General features: G+C 39.8%; 1 protein-coding gene across 17 annotated transcripts in view; it reads right to left on the reverse strand.

The window, feature by feature from the left end:
• nrxn1a (neurexin 1a) overlaps window positions 1–18,643 on the reverse strand; it is a 1,705,359-nt gene that overhangs the window by 901,172 nt on the left and 785,544 nt on the right. For all 17 annotated transcript variants that reach the window (XM_069931396.1, XM_069931400.1, XM_069931399.1 and 14 more), the window contains one exon: window positions 9,120–9,503. In XM_069931396.1, coding sequence (XP_069787497.1) covers window positions 9,120–9,503 — 384 coding nt within the window. The remainder of the gene's footprint in view (window positions 1–9,119; window positions 9,504–18,643) is intronic.

Consider the following 18,643-nt stretch of genomic DNA (forward strand, 5'->3'; position numbering starts at 1 on the left):
TGCCATTTTACATCCTATTTTTCCAGCTAATCCAGATCATGCTGCAAGCTTTGAGATCCTTCCCTCCTGTCCACTATACCCCAATCTTTGTATCATTTACAAATTTGTTGTTCTAATTTATTATATTATCCTCAAATTGTTAACACATATGACAAACAACAATAGACTCAGTACCGATCCCTGAGCCATAGTGTGAGACACCAGCTTTTGTGAGAAAGGGAATCCTCTACTACCACTCTCTGGATTCTCCTGCAAAGCCAGTATCTGCTAATCCAATATTAACCTCACCAACCTCAAGCTGGATGCTAAGAAACTGAACTTTCCTGACTAATCTCCCATGTGAGATTTTGTCCAGGGCTTTACAAAAGTTCGAGTGGACAACATCTATGGACTTTCCTTCATCGATGTTCCTAGTAACCTTAAAGCTAAGTTGACGATCTCTAATTAGTCCAGGATTATCCAGTCTCTTAGGATGCCTTCAACAAATTGCCCACAATTGACGTCAGGTTCACCAGCCTATATTTTCCCAGATTATTCTTGGAGCTTTTCTTAAACAACTGAACAACATTAGTGATCCAATCCTCCAGCACCTCATCTGTGACTCAGGCCTGGGGATCAATTTACTCTTATTTGCCTCAAGACAGTAAGCACCTCCTATGTAATCTCTATGGGATCCACGATCTTTCTGCTATTTTACAAAATTTCTACAAATCAGTGGACATCTCCAGAGTAAATACAAATGCAAAAAAATCTCTTTTGGCTCCATATATATATAACCACTTTGATCTTCAGGAGGACCAATTTTGTCCAGTGCTATCATTTTTTTCTTGATATATTTATAGAAGCCCTTGAGATTATATACTGCTGAGGGATGTTATACCTCTTAGATGAGACAATCTCCTTGAATTCTTGACTATATCTCTGCCTGAATGATTCAGTTACCTAACTGCATTATGTCAGCTCTAAATTTTTATTCCTAATATATCACCTAAGTTTTTTGTAATTTAATGCAGTAAGTTATTGAGAAGAGAATAAATGTAAAATTCCAAAACAGATCTAATAGTATTTGCACACTCAAAAGGATTTCCTCCTATCAATATAGAGAGGAAACCAGCTACGCTGGGACATCAATATGCTCAGGACTTCAATGATCAGGTATTAGGGGTGGTTGGGGTGTGTGTTTACAAGAAACAGCAAGGGTATTTCCCATGATCATGACTGGATTTAGGGAAGAGGGATGAGGATTGTGACTTCGAAACTTCGAAAGAGCGACCTCAAAGTATGAGATTGGATTGGAATTATTCAGGAAGGTCTCATTTAAGTCTTGACAAAGCATGACTCACAACTCATGAAGGTCAGCATCTGCACATGGGTCATGCGCCATCTTCAGGCAACACTTGCATGAAAAAAACATGGATGTAGACAGGAGTTCTCGAAAAGGCATGTGAATGATTTTACAAGAGCATGGGAAAATCTTAGATTAACTTTGGAAGTGATTTTCCAAATAGAATTACATAATTTAAGATCCATGAATCAATTAGTGCAAAAATTTCTAAAGTTTTGTGTATTTAAAACCCTTCTGTTCTGATTACAACAATCTCTAGTAAGCAAGAATAATATGTAATTTTGAGTCATTCTAATTAAATGCTTGATGCATAAAATGTGATGCTGAAGTTTCAGGCAACTGCCATTGGAACTGGGCTGTGCTGCTTGTAATTCCTACAACATGCCACAGGGGGGTACAGAAGGCACATTCAATTCAACACTTCTGTAGAGCTTCTGACAGCTTGTTTTTGATTTATTTGTTTTGAACTGGATCGAATAATCTGGATGGATCAAAACAACTGGCAAAAAGCCACAATGTGGTTATTTCAAAAATGTGCACAATTCTGCCTAGATCCTTTATCTTGTTGAAATTTTATTTTACAAGAAATGTCTATCTCGATAGCATCCTCATATGTCTCCGCAGGGGGAAAAAAACCACCAAAACCAAACAAAAATACGGTTTGCAAAAAGGAAAGGGGAATTGGTAACTTTAGACCTTAAATGTCTATCTTACCACTGAACAAATGATCTCAAACAAAACTCATACAAGTCTGCAATGTCGCATAAATAGAAAATTGAAGCTGGAATAGATTTAAACTCACATATGAAGCCAAAGATGATAAGAGTTATATTTATTGAAGTTTATAGCAGTGCTGAAATTGGTTTTCCCTATTTTTAGATTCTGTTGAGATATTTAGCCCAACTATACAACCTTTATGTCCACATTTTAAAGTAACTACTCAAGAATTTATCAGAAGTATCTATAATTAAAGTAGTCGATGCCAGTAATAAAGCTATTTATGAAAATATTACATTCGTCTGAAAGACTCAATGGCTTTTAAATTAACTGTTAATTCAAAGGATAAAAATGTACTTGCACATTGAATTTTTAAATGAATGCACAAATTATCACATTGCATGAATGAATAGGTCTTAAAAATAGGGCCAGAAAAAAATGTCCAACATTGTTAAAACAGCTTGCTGATCAAGCAGTGAATCGACATTTTTCTATTGCAAGGCTTTTTGGACACTTTTCAAAAACATTTGGATAGTTGTTTTAAAATTATTGGTTTGCAAATTTTCTTCTCTCAGAACTGTAATTACCCCAGAGAAACAAGTTCACATCTGTTCTGTGCACTGCTGTTTTGCAGTAAAAGGAGTTAGTGCATTGAGAGTATATGCTTGAAATTCCAGAATGGTTAAAGAATAAATAGCTCCCCTCTCAGCTACCATGCAAGCATCCCTACCCTACACATCTCAAAGATACAATCGTGTGACCTCAAGGAGGCAGTGGGAAAGATTTTTCTCTTATAAAGGCAGCAATGGTGCAGCAGGAGGAGTCACTGCCCTGCCCTCCAACTGGATGATATTAATAATGACTTCTTTGGCTTTCATTAAGCCCCCTTTCACTTGCTTCCCCCATCATCTCTCCATTCCCTGTCTCCTTTTACACAGACATAACAAATTCTACCTAGTCCCTTATCATATCAAATTAACATCTTTTGTTGGTCTGGATTCCTCCCCCATTGTTGGAACTCTGAGACTTTCTGATCTATCCTGCTTCTGCCTTTTCTGATTCTTCCTTGAAGAAGGGCTCAGGCCGAAACATTCACATTATATCTACAGATGCTGAAAAGACCACCTGAGTTCCTCCAGCTGAGTTGTGTTTTTACTACAAACAGAGCATCTGCAGCCTATGGTGTTTCTCTCATAACTGCAGGGGCCCACGTTTAATCCCAACCTTTGTATTGTCCTTCTGTGTGGAGATGTAATGTTCTTCCCATAGGTGCCTGGGTTTCCCTGAGTGTTCTGCTCTCTTTTCCCCATTCTGAAAACTTGCGGATTAGTGGCTGCTGTAGGTTTGTGGGTGAATAGTAGAATTTGGGGAGAGTTGATGGGAATGTGAAGGAAATAAGTTCTAGGGAAATACAGAATTTGGGATGTGACTTATGGAATTGCTCTTTGGCAAGTCAGCAGAAACTTGATGGGTCATCTCCAGTTTAACAAGTAAGATTAAGTTCATTTGTGCATAGCGTGCCTACAGACAGGATAGCAACATCACCCATGAGATAACACAAAAAAATATTGGTCTCAATAGTTCTGGTGAGGCATGCTGGTGATGCATAGAATCACACAGAATGGAATGGGCCTTTCAAGATTTTTAAACTCCCACAATCCAAAAATGCAGGTCAGTGGGTTCATTGGCCACTTTGTGGTGCCCCTACTGAGTGGGTTAAGGATAGAATCTGGTGGAAATTAATAGGAATGCACAGGGAATAAAACAAGTCAATCAAACTTCTACAGGTGTACTGTGAGAAGTATACTAACTAGGTACATCCAAGTCTGATTTGGTAATTCATGTCCAAGAATACAGAAGGCTGTAGAAAGTGGCACACATATCCAAGCCCATTACAGACTCTTACCTCGCATCCATTGCATATGAGACACTGCCTCAACAAAGCAGCCAACATCATAAAGGACCACCATCACCCTGGTCACAACCTCTACTTACTGCTACCTTCACGCAGATGATGCGGAAACCTAAAGTCCAAAACTTCTGAGTTCAGGAACGGTTTTCATCCAGCAGCTATCAGGCTCTTGAACCTCCACATACTCCGCTAACCCATCAATGCAGACATGTGAGTGATGCCTCAGCTGCACCAAGCAAGAACTTTGAAACATGAGAACAGGAGGGGGGACTAATATCCTGGTGAGCAGGTTTTCTAGGGCTGTTAGGGAGAATTTAAACAAGTTTGCAAGGGGATGGGAACAAAAATGAGAGGATAGTGAAGAGGGCAGAAGACACCCAAGTAGATACACTGTATAGCAAGAATGAGAGGAAGGATAGGCAACCAATAGGGAAAAGTCCAAGTGTAAGGTTAAGGGTTTAACAGGGTACTTTGGAAACAAAATTAAAAAAGGTGATGAATAGAGCACTAAAGTTCTTGTATATAAATGTCCACACTATAAGAAATAAGTTAATAATCTAGTAATGCAGCAAGAGGTTGGCAGGTATGATATTGTGGCCATCACTAAGTCATGGCTGAAAGATGACCACAGCTGGGAACTAAATATCCATGGATACACAGTGTATCAAAAGGATAAGAATGTAGGCAGAGTGGGTGGGGTAGTTCTGCTGGTTAAAGATGGGATTCACTCTTTGGAGAGAGGAGACATTAGATCATGCAATCTAGAATCCCATGGGTAGAATTAAGAAATTGTAAGGGTGAAAATACCCAGTTGGGAATTGTATGCAGGCCTCCAAACAGCAGCTTGAATGAGACATGCAAATTACAGAGGGAGATAGAGAAGTCATGCAAATAGGCTAATATTTCAATCATCATGGTGGATTTCAATATGCAGGTTGATTGGGAAAACCAGGTTGGTATTAGATCCCAAGAGAATGAATTCATAAAATGCCTTTAGGATGGCTTCTTGGAATAGCTTGTGGCTTAGCCGACCAGGGAAATGGTAGTTGTGGTTTGGATATCGTTTAATGAACTAGACATGATAAGGGAGCTGAAGGTAAGAGGCAGCAATCATGATAAAATTTGCCCTGCAGTTTGAGATAGAGAAACTGAAATCAGGGGTGTCAGTATTCCAATGGATTAAAGAAGAAGTATGGGAGAGGAACTGGAAAAATTTAATGTGAAAGGCACCCCAGCAGTGAGGACAACAAAGGAACAAGTTTCTGCGAGAAATAAGGCAGGTGCATGATATTCCAAAAGAGAAGAAATGCTTGAATGGAAAAAAAAACTCAACTGACTAACAAGAGAAGTCAAGACCAAAGTAAAAGCAAACTAAAGGTAGGTCACAAGGAAGCAAAAATAAATGGGAAGGACTGGGAAGCTTTTAAAAGCATTTAGAAGGCAACTAATTAGAATGGACAAGATGAACTTTGAAAGGAAGCTAGCAAATAATATCAAAGAGGATACTAAAAGCTTTGTGAAGTAAACTAAGAGTTTAAAAAAAAAGGTAAGAGTAGATCTAGGACCAATATAAAATGATGCTGGAGACATTGAAATGGGAGAGAAGGAGATAGCAGAAGAATTGAATGAGCATTTTGCATCAGTATTGACTGTGGAGACATTTGTAGTATGTTGGACTTTCATCAGTTTCAGTGAAGAGAGAGCAATGAGGATTACCAAAGAGAAGATGCTTAGAAAGCTGAATGTTCTAAGGATAGCTAAGTCTCCCACACCAGATGGAATGCACCCTCAGGTTCCGAAAGAAGTAGCTGTAGAGATTGTGAAGGCATTACTAATGATCTGCCAAGAATCCAATAGATTCAGAGACTGTAAAATTGCAAAGCTTTGCTACTTAAAAAGTGATGGAGGCAGCAGAAGGAATAGGATAGTCCTGATGGCCTAATATCGGTGGCTGAGAAGTTGTTGGAGTCAATTGTCAAGGATGAGATTACAGAGTACCTGGAGGTACATGGCAAGGTAGGCCAACATCAGCATGGTTCATTATGGGAAAATCGTACCTGACAAACCTGCAGCAATTTTTTGTGGAAACCACAAGCAGGATAGACAAAAGATTTGCAGTGGATGTTGTATGTTGTGGACTTTAAAAGGCCTTGGATAGGGGGGTCACAAATCAGGCTGTTTGGGCAGTGTAGCGGTCAGTGCAATGCTCTTACAGCTCCAGCAATTGGGACCAGGGTTTGAATCCCACGCTGTCTGTAAGGAGTTTTTACATTCTCCCTGTGTCTGCATGGGTTTCCTCTGGGTGCTCCGATTTCCTCCCACCCTTCAAAACATACTGGAAGTGTAGGTCAATTGAGTGTTATTAGGCGGCATGGGCTCGTGGGCCAAAAGGGCCTGTTACTGTGCTGTATGTCTAAATATATATTTTAAAAAATAAATTTAACAAGAGCCCATGGAATTACTGGAAAAATACTAGCATGGATAGAGCATTGGCTGATTGGCAGGAAACAGAGACTGGGAATAAAGATATCCTATTCAGGTTGGCTACCAGTTAGCAGGGGTCAGCGTTGAGACTTCTTTTTATTTAGATTGTGGAATAAATGGCATTGTGGCTAAATTTGTAGATGATACAAAGATAAGAGGAGGGGCAGGTAATGAGGAGGAAATGGAGAGGCTGCAGAGACAGATCAGGAAAATCAACAAGGTGACAAATGGAATACAATGTTGGAAAGTGTATGGTCATGCACTTTGAAGGAATAAAATAGCAGACAATTATTTGGATGTGGAGAAAATGATAAATTCAGAAGTGCAAAGTGACAGGGAAGTCGTGCAGGATTCCTTAAAGTTAATCTGGTTGAATCAGTGCCGAAGGAGGCAAATGCAATGTGGCATACTTATCCGGAGGAATAGGATACAAGAGCAGAGATGTGATGTTAAGGCATTGGTGAGGCCTCACTTGGAGCACAGGGTACTGTTTTGGACTCCTTATTTAAGAAAGGATGTGTTGGCATTGGAGAATATACAGAGAAGATTCACAAAAATGGTTTATGGAATGCAGGGATTATAAGAATATGAGGAACGTTTAAAAAATCTTGGTCTCTACTCCTTGGAGTTAAGTAGAAGTAGGGTGGACCTCATAGAAACATTTAGAATGCTGAAGAGCCTGGACAGAGTGGTGTGACACAGTTGTTTCCCATGGTAGAGTAGTCTAGCACAAGAGGTCAAAACCAGGATTGAAGGGAGCCCATTGAAACAGAGATGTGGAGGAATTTTTTTCACGGCAGAGTGTTGAACTCTGAAATTTGCTACCATGGACACATGTAGAGGACAGGTAGAGATTGATGGGTATCTGAATAGTCAAGGTATCAAAGATTATGGTGAGAAGGCAGGGGAGTGGGGCCGAGTGGGAGAATAGATCAACTCATGATGGAATGACGAGTTGACTTGATGGGCCAAATGACCTATTTCTGCTTCTATATCTTATTGCCTTTTATGGGATTTCAGCAGGGATTATGAAATTGAGTACATAATGGTCAGCTGAGGTTGGGAAGGACAAAAGTTCCAGTTTCTAAGCATTGTGCCGCTATGTTGCAAAATACCATCACAGTAAATGCTGAACAGGTCAATTACCATTTTTTTTAGGATCTAAAATTGCAGTGGAAATTAATACACATTGCTTCTTTTGTAGTTTCATTCCTGCTTTCACGTTCTTTTACCAAGATCTGGAATTCTTTCTTTGGAAATAGGAGAATTTTTTGACCCCATTACATAAACAACAATTTGCAAATAAAATTGTAACATCACACGATTGTTTTCTTACTTTATGATTTTATTATGATCTCACTGATCAGGAGATAAAAATAAATCCAAAGGTATCATCTGAAATAAGAATCAGTCCTGTGGGTTATGAATCAGAGCCATCTCATTTCCTTGGAGGGCTTTTGGTTTCATGACTATTTTGTGCATTAATAATCCATGGTAATCTCATAGGTTCAAGTAACTGTGGGTTTCAATGCTCATTTCAGATATTTATTTTCAGTTCTATGAGGCAGAGTGATTTAAGTATTCTTCCTTCACATCCTCTGGAGTCATTAATTCCCAGGAAATATTATTTATTCCTTTTATGAACCTCAGTATGTACAGGTTCAGGTGAACTTTATCTGCAGATATTCTGTGGATTAATTGGGCAGTGAATCTCAAGTGGTATATTTCAATAGATTTCAGAGTTTCCACAGCAATAAATCAAATTTGATGCCAAAGAAAAATACAAATGATCATTAGACTTTTGGTTTCAAGTGAGTGGCCCAGATACAGTTAGTTTATACCGAATCACCAACGTGAGCAACATTGAAGCTGTCCATTGGTGGGCCCTAATGGTTAACTGAAACTCCACCTGAACCTCTTAACATCCCTCTTTATCTAATCTGTTTGCACTTGTTTCTTATAACAGGGATAATTTTAGGGAAATAATTGATAAAAGAGAGCTTAAGGCAGTTGTCTAAATGTTTGATCAAAGTGCCAAATTTTGTTCTAAGCCAACCTTCTATGGATAAGCTTTGAAGAGGAACTTTAAGAGCAGTTGGCAAAGATGATGAAGTCATTAAGGATTACAAGACGAATAGGAGAGAGATAAGCCACTTGAGCTGGAGCAGGTGAATTTTAAATTCAAGGCACCTAAGTGATAGATGACTGGAAAAAATTGAGAATTAACACTTGGACAGCAGATTATTGAATGAGTTCAAGCATACCAGTATAGACAACAAACTCATGGATAAAAGTTCACTTGCAATAAATATCATGGAAAAGTGATGAGATCAAACATAAAATAGAAGATAAAGATTTTGAATATCTTGTTCAGCCAATAAAATATGTAGCCAAGAAGGAAAGATTCTGATTTGGCATGAGGTTTACTGACTGACCAGCAGGTGGATATTTTACATAATATATATTAATTTCTCATACCTTTCAGTAAAATGTAGCACTCATAGTTTAACACCATGCCACTCATCCATCTATTGTTAGACCACTCTCTGAAACTCTGAATTCATGCAGCATTTCATGAAGAAAATATAAATATTATGAATAAAAAAACCACACAAACATTACATGGGGATCTTGATATTGTGGTTTAGATGTCTTGCTTACCTCTTTCACAAGACCTGCCAAGAAATCCAGTTCCAGAACAGTCACAAATATATCGGTTCCAGCCTTCTCTACAAATACCATTATTTCGACATGGATCACTAAGGCACTGTTTTGGTAGTTCCTTGGCACATGAAGGCTTCACTCCAGCCACATTCTGGATTTCAGCCATCCTCCTTATATCTTTACTTTGACCATCAATGAACAAGTCTCTAATACATCCAACATAGCCATAATTTAGAAGGGCCGTCCATACTTCTGTTGGAAAAATAAGAGCTGCTTTGTTCTCAGGAAGTCCACCGAGATATAGGTCATCATCGAGATCCAAAATTTCGCTCTCCCCATGTGCCATGTATGGTGAACGCTTGCTATTTATGGATATAGTTCCTGAAACGAAAGCATAGCATTCAAAATCTTTTAGTAACTGCTTACTTAGAAAATGATTATATAATCAGTTATTTCTGTCATTTATATATTTTTGCTCAATGACAAAGTTAACTCAGTTTCAAAGTATTGGTTTTGCTCTATGCAAAAACCAATTACACCAACAAAAACAATATCATTTGGTACACTCAGGTATTGCCATTTTAATGATAGTTGAAAAGCAATGATATGTCAAAAAGGCCTGAAAAGATTACTAATTATAAGTTGAGTGTGTGGTCTTCGTCTACTATACCATAGCAGGTTATGATAGCTTTTTGGATCGACCATAACCCTTCCCCAAATTACCCACAAAATATTGGGTGGAAATAAATCTAAGATTTTAACCAGAAGCATCCATTAAGTGCTTAAGTGATTCTTATATGGTTGACAAAAAAAAAACATCGAAGACAGCATTACATTGAGAGGCTTATATAGTTTCTAGAAATAGCAACTGGCCTGAGAATATTCGAGAACCCAGAAAATGAGGACCAAGAAATTGATAAGGAAAGGGAACACAAAGGGAAATCCAAAATACATTTTAGGTGGACAAAGAATTTCTTGATCAACTTTGAAGATTTGACAGCATCTTTGGGTCAAAATGGTCAGTTAACATTTTGAATTGGAGCCTTTTATCAGGACTTTGTCTTTGTCTGCCATAGGGGTATCTAGGATATGGCAGGTGGAACACAAATACCCATAATCCCCCTCACAGTGGGAACCACTGTGTGCTTCCCTAGTGCTGGCAGAACAGTTCCCGCTGTGAGGGTGCTTATGAGTAAGGAAGACAAAGACAACCATTTTGGCCATTCATCACAGTTTGAGAGGAGCTGCGGTGAGTGGTAGCAATGCCGGCACTTGGGGACCAGATGGCAGAGATGGGCATGGAGCTCTCCATGGCTGCTGGTTCGCCGGTGCCTCTGGCTGCGATATTGGCGGACAAGGTGGAGGCGCTGGACACGGCAGTGAAGAAAAAGAAGCAGAGGCTGAGTGGCATAAGATGTTTAGCTGCATGGTGGCTGAGCAGATCATGAAGGCAGTGGCCATGACCATGGGCTGTTGATGGCTGCCATGAAGAAGATCCTCATAGCAAGCAGCTGCAACCTGGAGTGCCACAACTCGCAGGTCAACCACGCCATGTGCGGCTTGGTGATCTGAGGCTTACTGGTGCAAATCGCCGGCTGTGGCACCTCAAGCTAGATCATGCTCGACAGCCACCTGGTTGAGCTGGTCACCCAGCAGATGGTGTGGTGCCAGAGGCTGGACAGCCCACCCTGGCCATGCACAGACAGCATTGCCAATCTCCTTGCACCCTGCACATTGTTGCACAGCTTGCTTTCCCCTATGAACAGCCAGCTTCTATGAGGCTGGTTGCATGGAGGAAGCAGCTGAGAGATGGAAGCAGGCTAGCTTTGGAAATGTTTTTGGGGCATGAAGGGGGTGGCATGATGATGTGCAGGTCAGTGGACAAGGAAGGGGGTGGGGGAGTTCAAGGTGTCGGGTTGTTGATCAGATTATTTGTAGTGGGGGTAATAAATCTGCCCACCAAAGGGAATCGGATCCGATTGTGAATGCTGACTCCTGCCATGTCTTCCTCTGCAAGCAAACTTCAAACAGACTTCCATCACTGGAATATTGGATCTCAGCAATCAAGAGGAGGGAAAGAGTAAAGACAGATTGGCATCCTGCAACCTGTATCCACAACCTATGTCTGTGGTGGTGGTGGTGAGGTGCGCATAAAATGGAAACTGTGTTTGGCAATAGCAGCAGAGTTAGTGTGTGGCATTTTTTTGTGTTTTTTTAAAAATGGGCGGGAACCTGAGGTTGCTACTTTACCAAGAAATGCTATTGTTGTCCATTCAAGATTCCCACATCTGCAGCTTTGGTGTTTCTCTGAAAAACATTTTATATTGGTTCACTCACTTAAAGGGTGATAAATCTTTGAAATGCTCTCCTCCAGAGTACATTGGATGGTCTACCATTCGATTCATTCAAAACAAAGGTTTGTATTCTTCTGGGTATGAAAGGAATCAAAAACTCATTTGTGTTTTAATGTGTTAAATATTAAAAGCTCTTTGTTGCACTTGCAAAAGCAAACTCTGTCAAGTACCCAAAAGGGAACATTAAAATGTTGGCCATTGAAGAGAAACACAAAATATTGAACTTTTGGAAGACAAGAATGAAAATAAAACTTTCTGTTCAAGACACTTTTAGAAAAAAAAATATAGATGAGCTGAGATATCCTGGAGCTGCTTATACAGTGCCTTCCATAATGTTTGGGACAAGACATATTTTTTTTTCCTTTATTTTTTCCTGGGCTCCAAAGTTTTAAATTTGTAATCAAACAATTCACAAGTGATTAAAGTGCACACTATAGGTTTTATCCATGGTTATTTGAAAGCATGTTGGTTTGACATATAGAAATTACAGCACTTTTTATACATAGCCCCCTACTTCAGTGACTCAATATTTGGTACATAGCAATGCTATGTATATTAAAGTGGTCATGCTTCATACTTTGTTCCATATCCCTTGCCTGCAATGACTGCTTGAAGTCTGTGATTCATAGACATCACCAGGTGTTAAGTATCTGCTCTGCCAGGCCTCTACTCCTGCCATCTTCATCTTGTTTTAGGGGCTTGTCCCTTGAAGTTTTCTCTTCAGCACATGGAAGGTATGCACAAATGGATAGAAATCAGATGACTGACTTGGCCATTCAAGAATTTTCCAGTTTTTAAGCTTTGAAGAACTCCTTTGTTTATTTGGAAGTATGTTTATGATTATTGTCTAGCTGTAGAATGAAACATTCCAATGAGTTTGAAGGCATCTGCTCGAAATTGAGCTGATAAGATGGTTCTATACACTTCAGAATTGATTTTGCTATTGCCATCAGCAGTTACATCATCAATGAAGATAAGTGCACCAGTACCTGTGTCAGCCATACATGCCCAGGCCATAACACCCCCAACACAGATGAGATGGTAGGCTTTGGATCTTAGGCAGTTCCTTTATGCCTCCACACTTTGCTCTCGCCATCACACTGATACAGGTTAATCTTGGTCTCATCTGTCCACAATATCTTTTTCCAGAATTCTCCAGGCACTTTTAAATACTTCTTGGCCAACGGTAATCTGGCCATCCTGGTTCTGTGCCTCTGTATTTCTGTTATTGAAGTCTTGGGAAGACAGTAGACATTGACTCACCCACATCTTCCCCCTGAAGAGTGTTTCTGATCTTTTGGACAGTCATTTGGTGATCTTTCTTCATTATGATGAGAATTCTTCTGTCATCAGCAGTGGAGATCTTCCTTAGCCTAGTGGTCCCTTGGTGATTACTGAGATCACCAGTTCGCTCTTTCTTCTCAATGATTTTGGTAATCCTAAGGTTTGGGGGATGCCTTTTTCTATTTTATTCTTGTTTGTCTTCTTTGTCTTTCAATAGCACAACTCTAGTCCTCATGTTGAAAAACAGCAAGGTGATCAAGAGCTTACAAGTCAGCCTTACCTCTCTTATATCTGCTCCAATGAAGCAATTAAACATACTTGAATAATCACAAACACCTGTGAAGCCAAATGTCCCAAAGATTATAGTGTCCTGAAATCAGGGAACTAAGTATAAAAGGTGTTGTAAGTTCCATATGGTCAAACCAAAATGTATACAAATAAACTTGAACAAAATCTGGAAGGTGCACTTTACTCACGTAAGAATTGTTTGATTACAAATCTAAAACTGTGGAACACGGGGCCAAATAAAGGAAAAATATATATTTTTGTTCCAAACATTATGGAGGTCACTGTATTTAAATTATTAAAGATAATCAGGCAGCTTCATAATGTCACTGGTCCATAAATAGTGGAATAAAAAAAAACACAAAAAATATACTCAAACTTCATTAATTCACTGCTGCAGTACCATGGACAGTTCCAGATACACATAACAGGAAAGATGCAGAGTTTAGAAACAATGTTAACAGGAACAAAGGTCCTCAGTAAGGAAGAGAATTGAAAACATGAGTGCTAATCTACTTGGAAAGGGGAAGATTGAGTTAATTTAATGCATTTTCTCAAGATTATGTGAGATTTTAATGGAATAAGCTTTGAATGATCTGGTGTGTACGTCGATGACCAAAAGGAGATGAGATTGCAGGTTTATTGTCAGGGTACATACATAACATCACACACAACCCTGAGATTCCTTTTTCCTGGAAGTGCAGCAGAATTACCACTTATTGTAGTGCAAAAATAAACTGTACTCAGCATAAACGTGTAAACAAATAAACAAACTGTAAACATATAACGAATGTAAATAAACTAACTGCAATACGGAGAGAACAAAAGAAAATCAATAAAGTGAACAAATAAGAGACCTTAAATTAGACCCTGTCTGAGTTTGTCATTGAGCAGTCTGATGGTGACGGGGTAGCAGCTGTTCCTGAACCTGATGGTACAAGTCTTGTGACAACTATACCTCTTTCCTAATGGCAGCAGTGAGGACAGAGTGTGTTCTAGGTGGTGTGGATCTTGATGATTGCTGCTGCCCTCCGACGGCAGCATTTTTCCGTAGATGGACTCAAAAGTGGGAAGGGTTTTGTCTCTGAAGTCCTGGGCTATGTCGACTACTTTTTGGGGGCTTTACACTCAGGGGTATTAGTGTTCCCATACCCACCCATGATGCAGCTGGTCAGCACACTTTCCACCACACCTCTATAGAAATTTGCCAACATTTTTGGTGTCATACTAAACATCCTCATACCATGATGTTCTTTCTTCACAATGCCATTAGTGTGTTGGTTCTAGGAAAGTTCATCCAAGATAGTGACTCCACCTCTCCACTTCTGATCCCCCAATGATCCCTGGATTTTATACCTCTGGCTTTCCCTTCCTGAAGTTAACAATCAGTTCCATAGTTTAGGTGACCCCCTCACCTCACCCACTCAGAGTTATTAGGATCTGGAACTCTCAGTCTTAAAAAATTGGTGGATATCATTCTCCTAGCATCATTTCAAATAAGAACTGGGTATATTCTTAAGGATGAAGAGTTTTAAATTATCAGATAAAAAGCATAGATTTGGTACCAAGCACCAGTACCTTATCAAAGAACCTGCAAATTGCATTTTGCTGCACACCCTTTTCTGTACGATAGAAGTTGAGTAAATAAAAATGTCTATGACAATTATGTTATTAACATGTTAAAACAACTTCATAGGGAAGAAAATACTGGATTTTATTTTTCTTAATACTAACAATTTTATCCACATAAAGACTCACGTGATTTCCCTATCTATGTACTTTAAATGCTGTTTTAACAGAATGTTCATTCCAAGATGCATTTATTGTTATCAATAGCAATGATTAATTTGACTCTGAAGGGACATTGACATGTTAGTGTAATTTGTAGAGATTAATGATGATTGTATCATCTACCATGTATGAATACTTGTCTGCTGGTACTGTAATAGGTTCAATAAAATACAGTTGTTGCTACCAGAGCAGCTTGATTGAATCCAGCAGGTGGCAACTGGGGGGGGGTGGAATCATGACCTAGAAAAAAAGAACAGAACCTTAAAAAAAATAAATGATTTGATTGTTGGAGCTGTGAATTTCACTCAGATATTGTTTTTTGAGCCAGAGATATTCTGCTTTGTTCTTGATTGGAAATCAGAGAAAATCGCTGAGGATCGGAAATGTGTTCAAACTGAGCCCTCTGTGACACTACAATTTAATTAAACATTGCTAGAGACTCATGTAGAAATTTAAAAATGTTTTGGACAATTCTAATTGCTTTTTAAGGATTATTTTATTACTTTTACATCATTTTGGATGGTTGCCTTCAAAAAAGAATTCTCAAGTAGATGGATTAATAAAGCATCATCACTTTATAATTATTCTCCAAAGACGGTTGATGCTGTCTCCGTAAAATTAAGGAGTGCTCCATGTTACTTTTAGTGTTATGCTTAGAATCATGACTACACTACGATAGGCTGCAAGCCAACATTCCTGGAAAGAAAATGTCTGATGAAATATTTCCTTGCTCCCCAATATGTAAGGTCTGTTTGGACCTCATGATCATAAGATAAAGTATAGGACCGAAACATGTGCAGATGCCATTTTTCTGCAATCAATAAATGTCTACTGTGGTCATGCAGGAATTGTGACTCTATGTACTACTTGACTAAGTGGGCAACAGCTCAATAAGAAACAGTGTTGTATGCCACAATCCCAAAGATTGTTCAAGAGTGTCACATTCCAATTTGTCTTGAGGGAGCCTAGGCTTTGTGAAAAGGTGTGGCAATGACAGAGAGGAATAGACCCTCTCATCTCCTGTGTTTTTCTACTGTCCATACTTCAATCTGAGGCGCCTGCAAGCTCACACCAAGACACAAGAGAAACTTGTCCGTGAACTACTCTTTGCAGATGATGCCGCTTTAGTTGCCCATTCAGAGCCAGCTCTTCAGCGCTTGACGTCCTGCTTTGCGGAAACTGCCAAAATGTTTGGCCTGGAAGTCAGCCTGAAGAAAACTGAGGTCCTCCATCAGCCAGCTCCCCACCATGACTACCAGCCCCCCCACATCTCCATCGGGCACACAAAACTCAAAACGGTCAACCAGTTTACCTATCTCGGCTGCACCATTTCATCAGATGCAAGGATCGACAATGAGATAGACAACAGACTCGCCAAGGCAAATAGCGCCTTTGGAAAACTACACAAAAGAGTCTGGAAAAACAACCAACTGAAAAACCTCACAAAGATAAGCGTATACAGAGCCGTTGTCATACCCACACTCCTGTTCGGCTCCGAATCATGGGTCCTCTACCGGCACCACCTACGGCTCCTAGAACGCTTCCACCAGCGTTGTCTCCGCTCCATCCTCAACATCCATTGGAGCGCTCACACCCCTAACGTCGAGGTACTCGAGATGGCAGAGGTCGACAGCATCGAGTCCACGCTGCTGAAGATCCAGCTACGCTGGATGGGTCACGTCTCCAGAATGGAGGACCATCGCCTTCCCAAGATCGTATTATATGGCGAGCTCTCCACTGGCCACCGTGACAGAGGTGCACCAAAGAAAAGGTACAAGGACTGCCTAAAGAAATCTCTTGGTGCCTGCCACATTGACCACCGCCAGTGGGCTGATAACGCCTCAAACCGTGCATCTTGGCGCCTCACAGTTTGGCGGGCAGCAGCCTCCTTTGAAGAAGACCGCAGAGCCCACCTCACTGACAAAAGGCAAAGGAGGAAAAACCCAACACCCAACCCCAACCAACCAATTTTCCCTTGCAACCGCTGCAATCGTGTCTGCCTGTCCCGCATCGGACTGGTCAGCCACAAACGAGCCTGCAGCTGACGTGGACTTTTTTACCCCCTCCATAAATCTTCGTCCGCGAAGCCAAGCCAAAGAAGAAACTTCTATAGTATTCGCAACACTGCAAGAGAGGCATACACTTTGCTATATTAAGAACAAGCAGTCAACCAAATTAGCATTTAAATTAACTATTCAAAGCCACTTCCTAAATGAATTAGTTCAACAAGTTTACTGGAGCATTAACAGCTTAGAGTGATCTGACAGAATCTGGTCCAATTTGATTAATGGCTGACCAATAGCGATCTGTCAAGATTACTATAGAAAGCATAAACTTTGGACCTCAGGATCAAATACCCATAACCATGTCTTTCTCTTTGAACCTGAGCCAAAGTTCCTGTTCCTTTGACTGTCTTAAGAACTCAATTAATTTCCGAGACTTCAGATTTGCACGTGTTAATTAAATCTTGAAACTCATGTCCATCGGACATGGATATCAAAATGTTTTAAGGACAAAACCTCCTAGACAAGAGTTTATCTGTTTGTAAGATATGAAGTTTCAACAATATTGACTGTACATGTGGATGGCAGACTGACGTCAATCATTTACATTTCGTAAGAAAGGACACAATGTTTGGTGTTAGCAAGGAACTGTCATATAATTCTTCCAAAGAATTCAAAGAGATGTGCTTATCAACTTGTAAGCTTTGAATGAGATTCAATATTGACAAGGGTGGGCGGCATGGCAAGATGGCATAGGGGGAACAGACGTGCCTTCCAGACCTCTCCTGACTCTGATTTATTGTTTTGTCTTTAAGTGCCCGTTAAAGTTCTTTTAAAAGTTTATAAATAATGAGGTGCTGGATTAATACCTAATGGTTTATATGCAAAAAAAAGGTAAAAGAAAATATCAACAGACTGTTAAAAAATTACATTTTCCGAAATTATCTGAACCTACTTGTTTACAAGAAGCCAGGACTCAACGTAGAATGGATGCAGAAGAAGACGTACAGAATTCGGCATTGAAACTCCGTTTTAAACCAGTAAGGCTCTCTGAAGGTCGCACTCAGCAGCTTTCTGAACAAAGAGCTGGCCGGGTGCCAGTATTTCACACAACGGCCACTGTGAGTGCTGTTACTGAGACTTTGACAGTTGAATCAGCTGGGGCACCACCAGCTGGAGAGTTAAAGAGCTGTCATTCGACTGCTACAGTGGTGGCGCTGCAAAATGCATCTTCAATTACAACGGTTTTTCCAGACATCGATTCAGTGAAGATGATTAAAGAGATTTGGCTTAAAGATAACCCTGATCTTCAGTCTCCTGGCATTGCTGGGGGGGCTTTGAGAGGGATTTTTATACGAAGTCAAATTGCTAGAAAAGATACTAAATTAAGGGAAGGGACAGAAGATCCCGTGGTCTCTAAGGAACAGCAAGACCCCATTATGCCTGAATCTACTTCTGCTGAAATGTTTGTTAACGATCTTGAAGATAAGATATATTCTGTATTGAGTCACTTAGCTAATTTTGTAAACCAGTTTATTTCCAAGATTAATGCGATGGCGGAAGTAATTAATGGAGCTTTTAAGCTTGAAACCATTGAAAGATTTGAAATGTGTGATCAAGGTTTAGTCGATGCACAGGATCAACTGCAAGATGAAAATAGAATAATTGAAACATTGCAGATCCAAAATAAAAATTTAGCAAAAAAGGTTGATTATTTGGAGAATCAATCTAGACGGAACAACGTGAAAATTGTTGGTTTGCCAGAAGGCATAGAAGGACCAGATCCAAGAAAATTTTTTACTGA

The sequence above is a fragment of the Narcine bancroftii genome, chromosome 4 (genome assembly GCF_036971445.1).
Source record: "Narcine bancroftii isolate sNarBan1 chromosome 4, sNarBan1.hap1, whole genome shotgun sequence".
NCBI lineage: Eukaryota > Metazoa > Chordata > Chondrichthyes > Torpediniformes > Narcinidae > Narcine > Narcine bancroftii.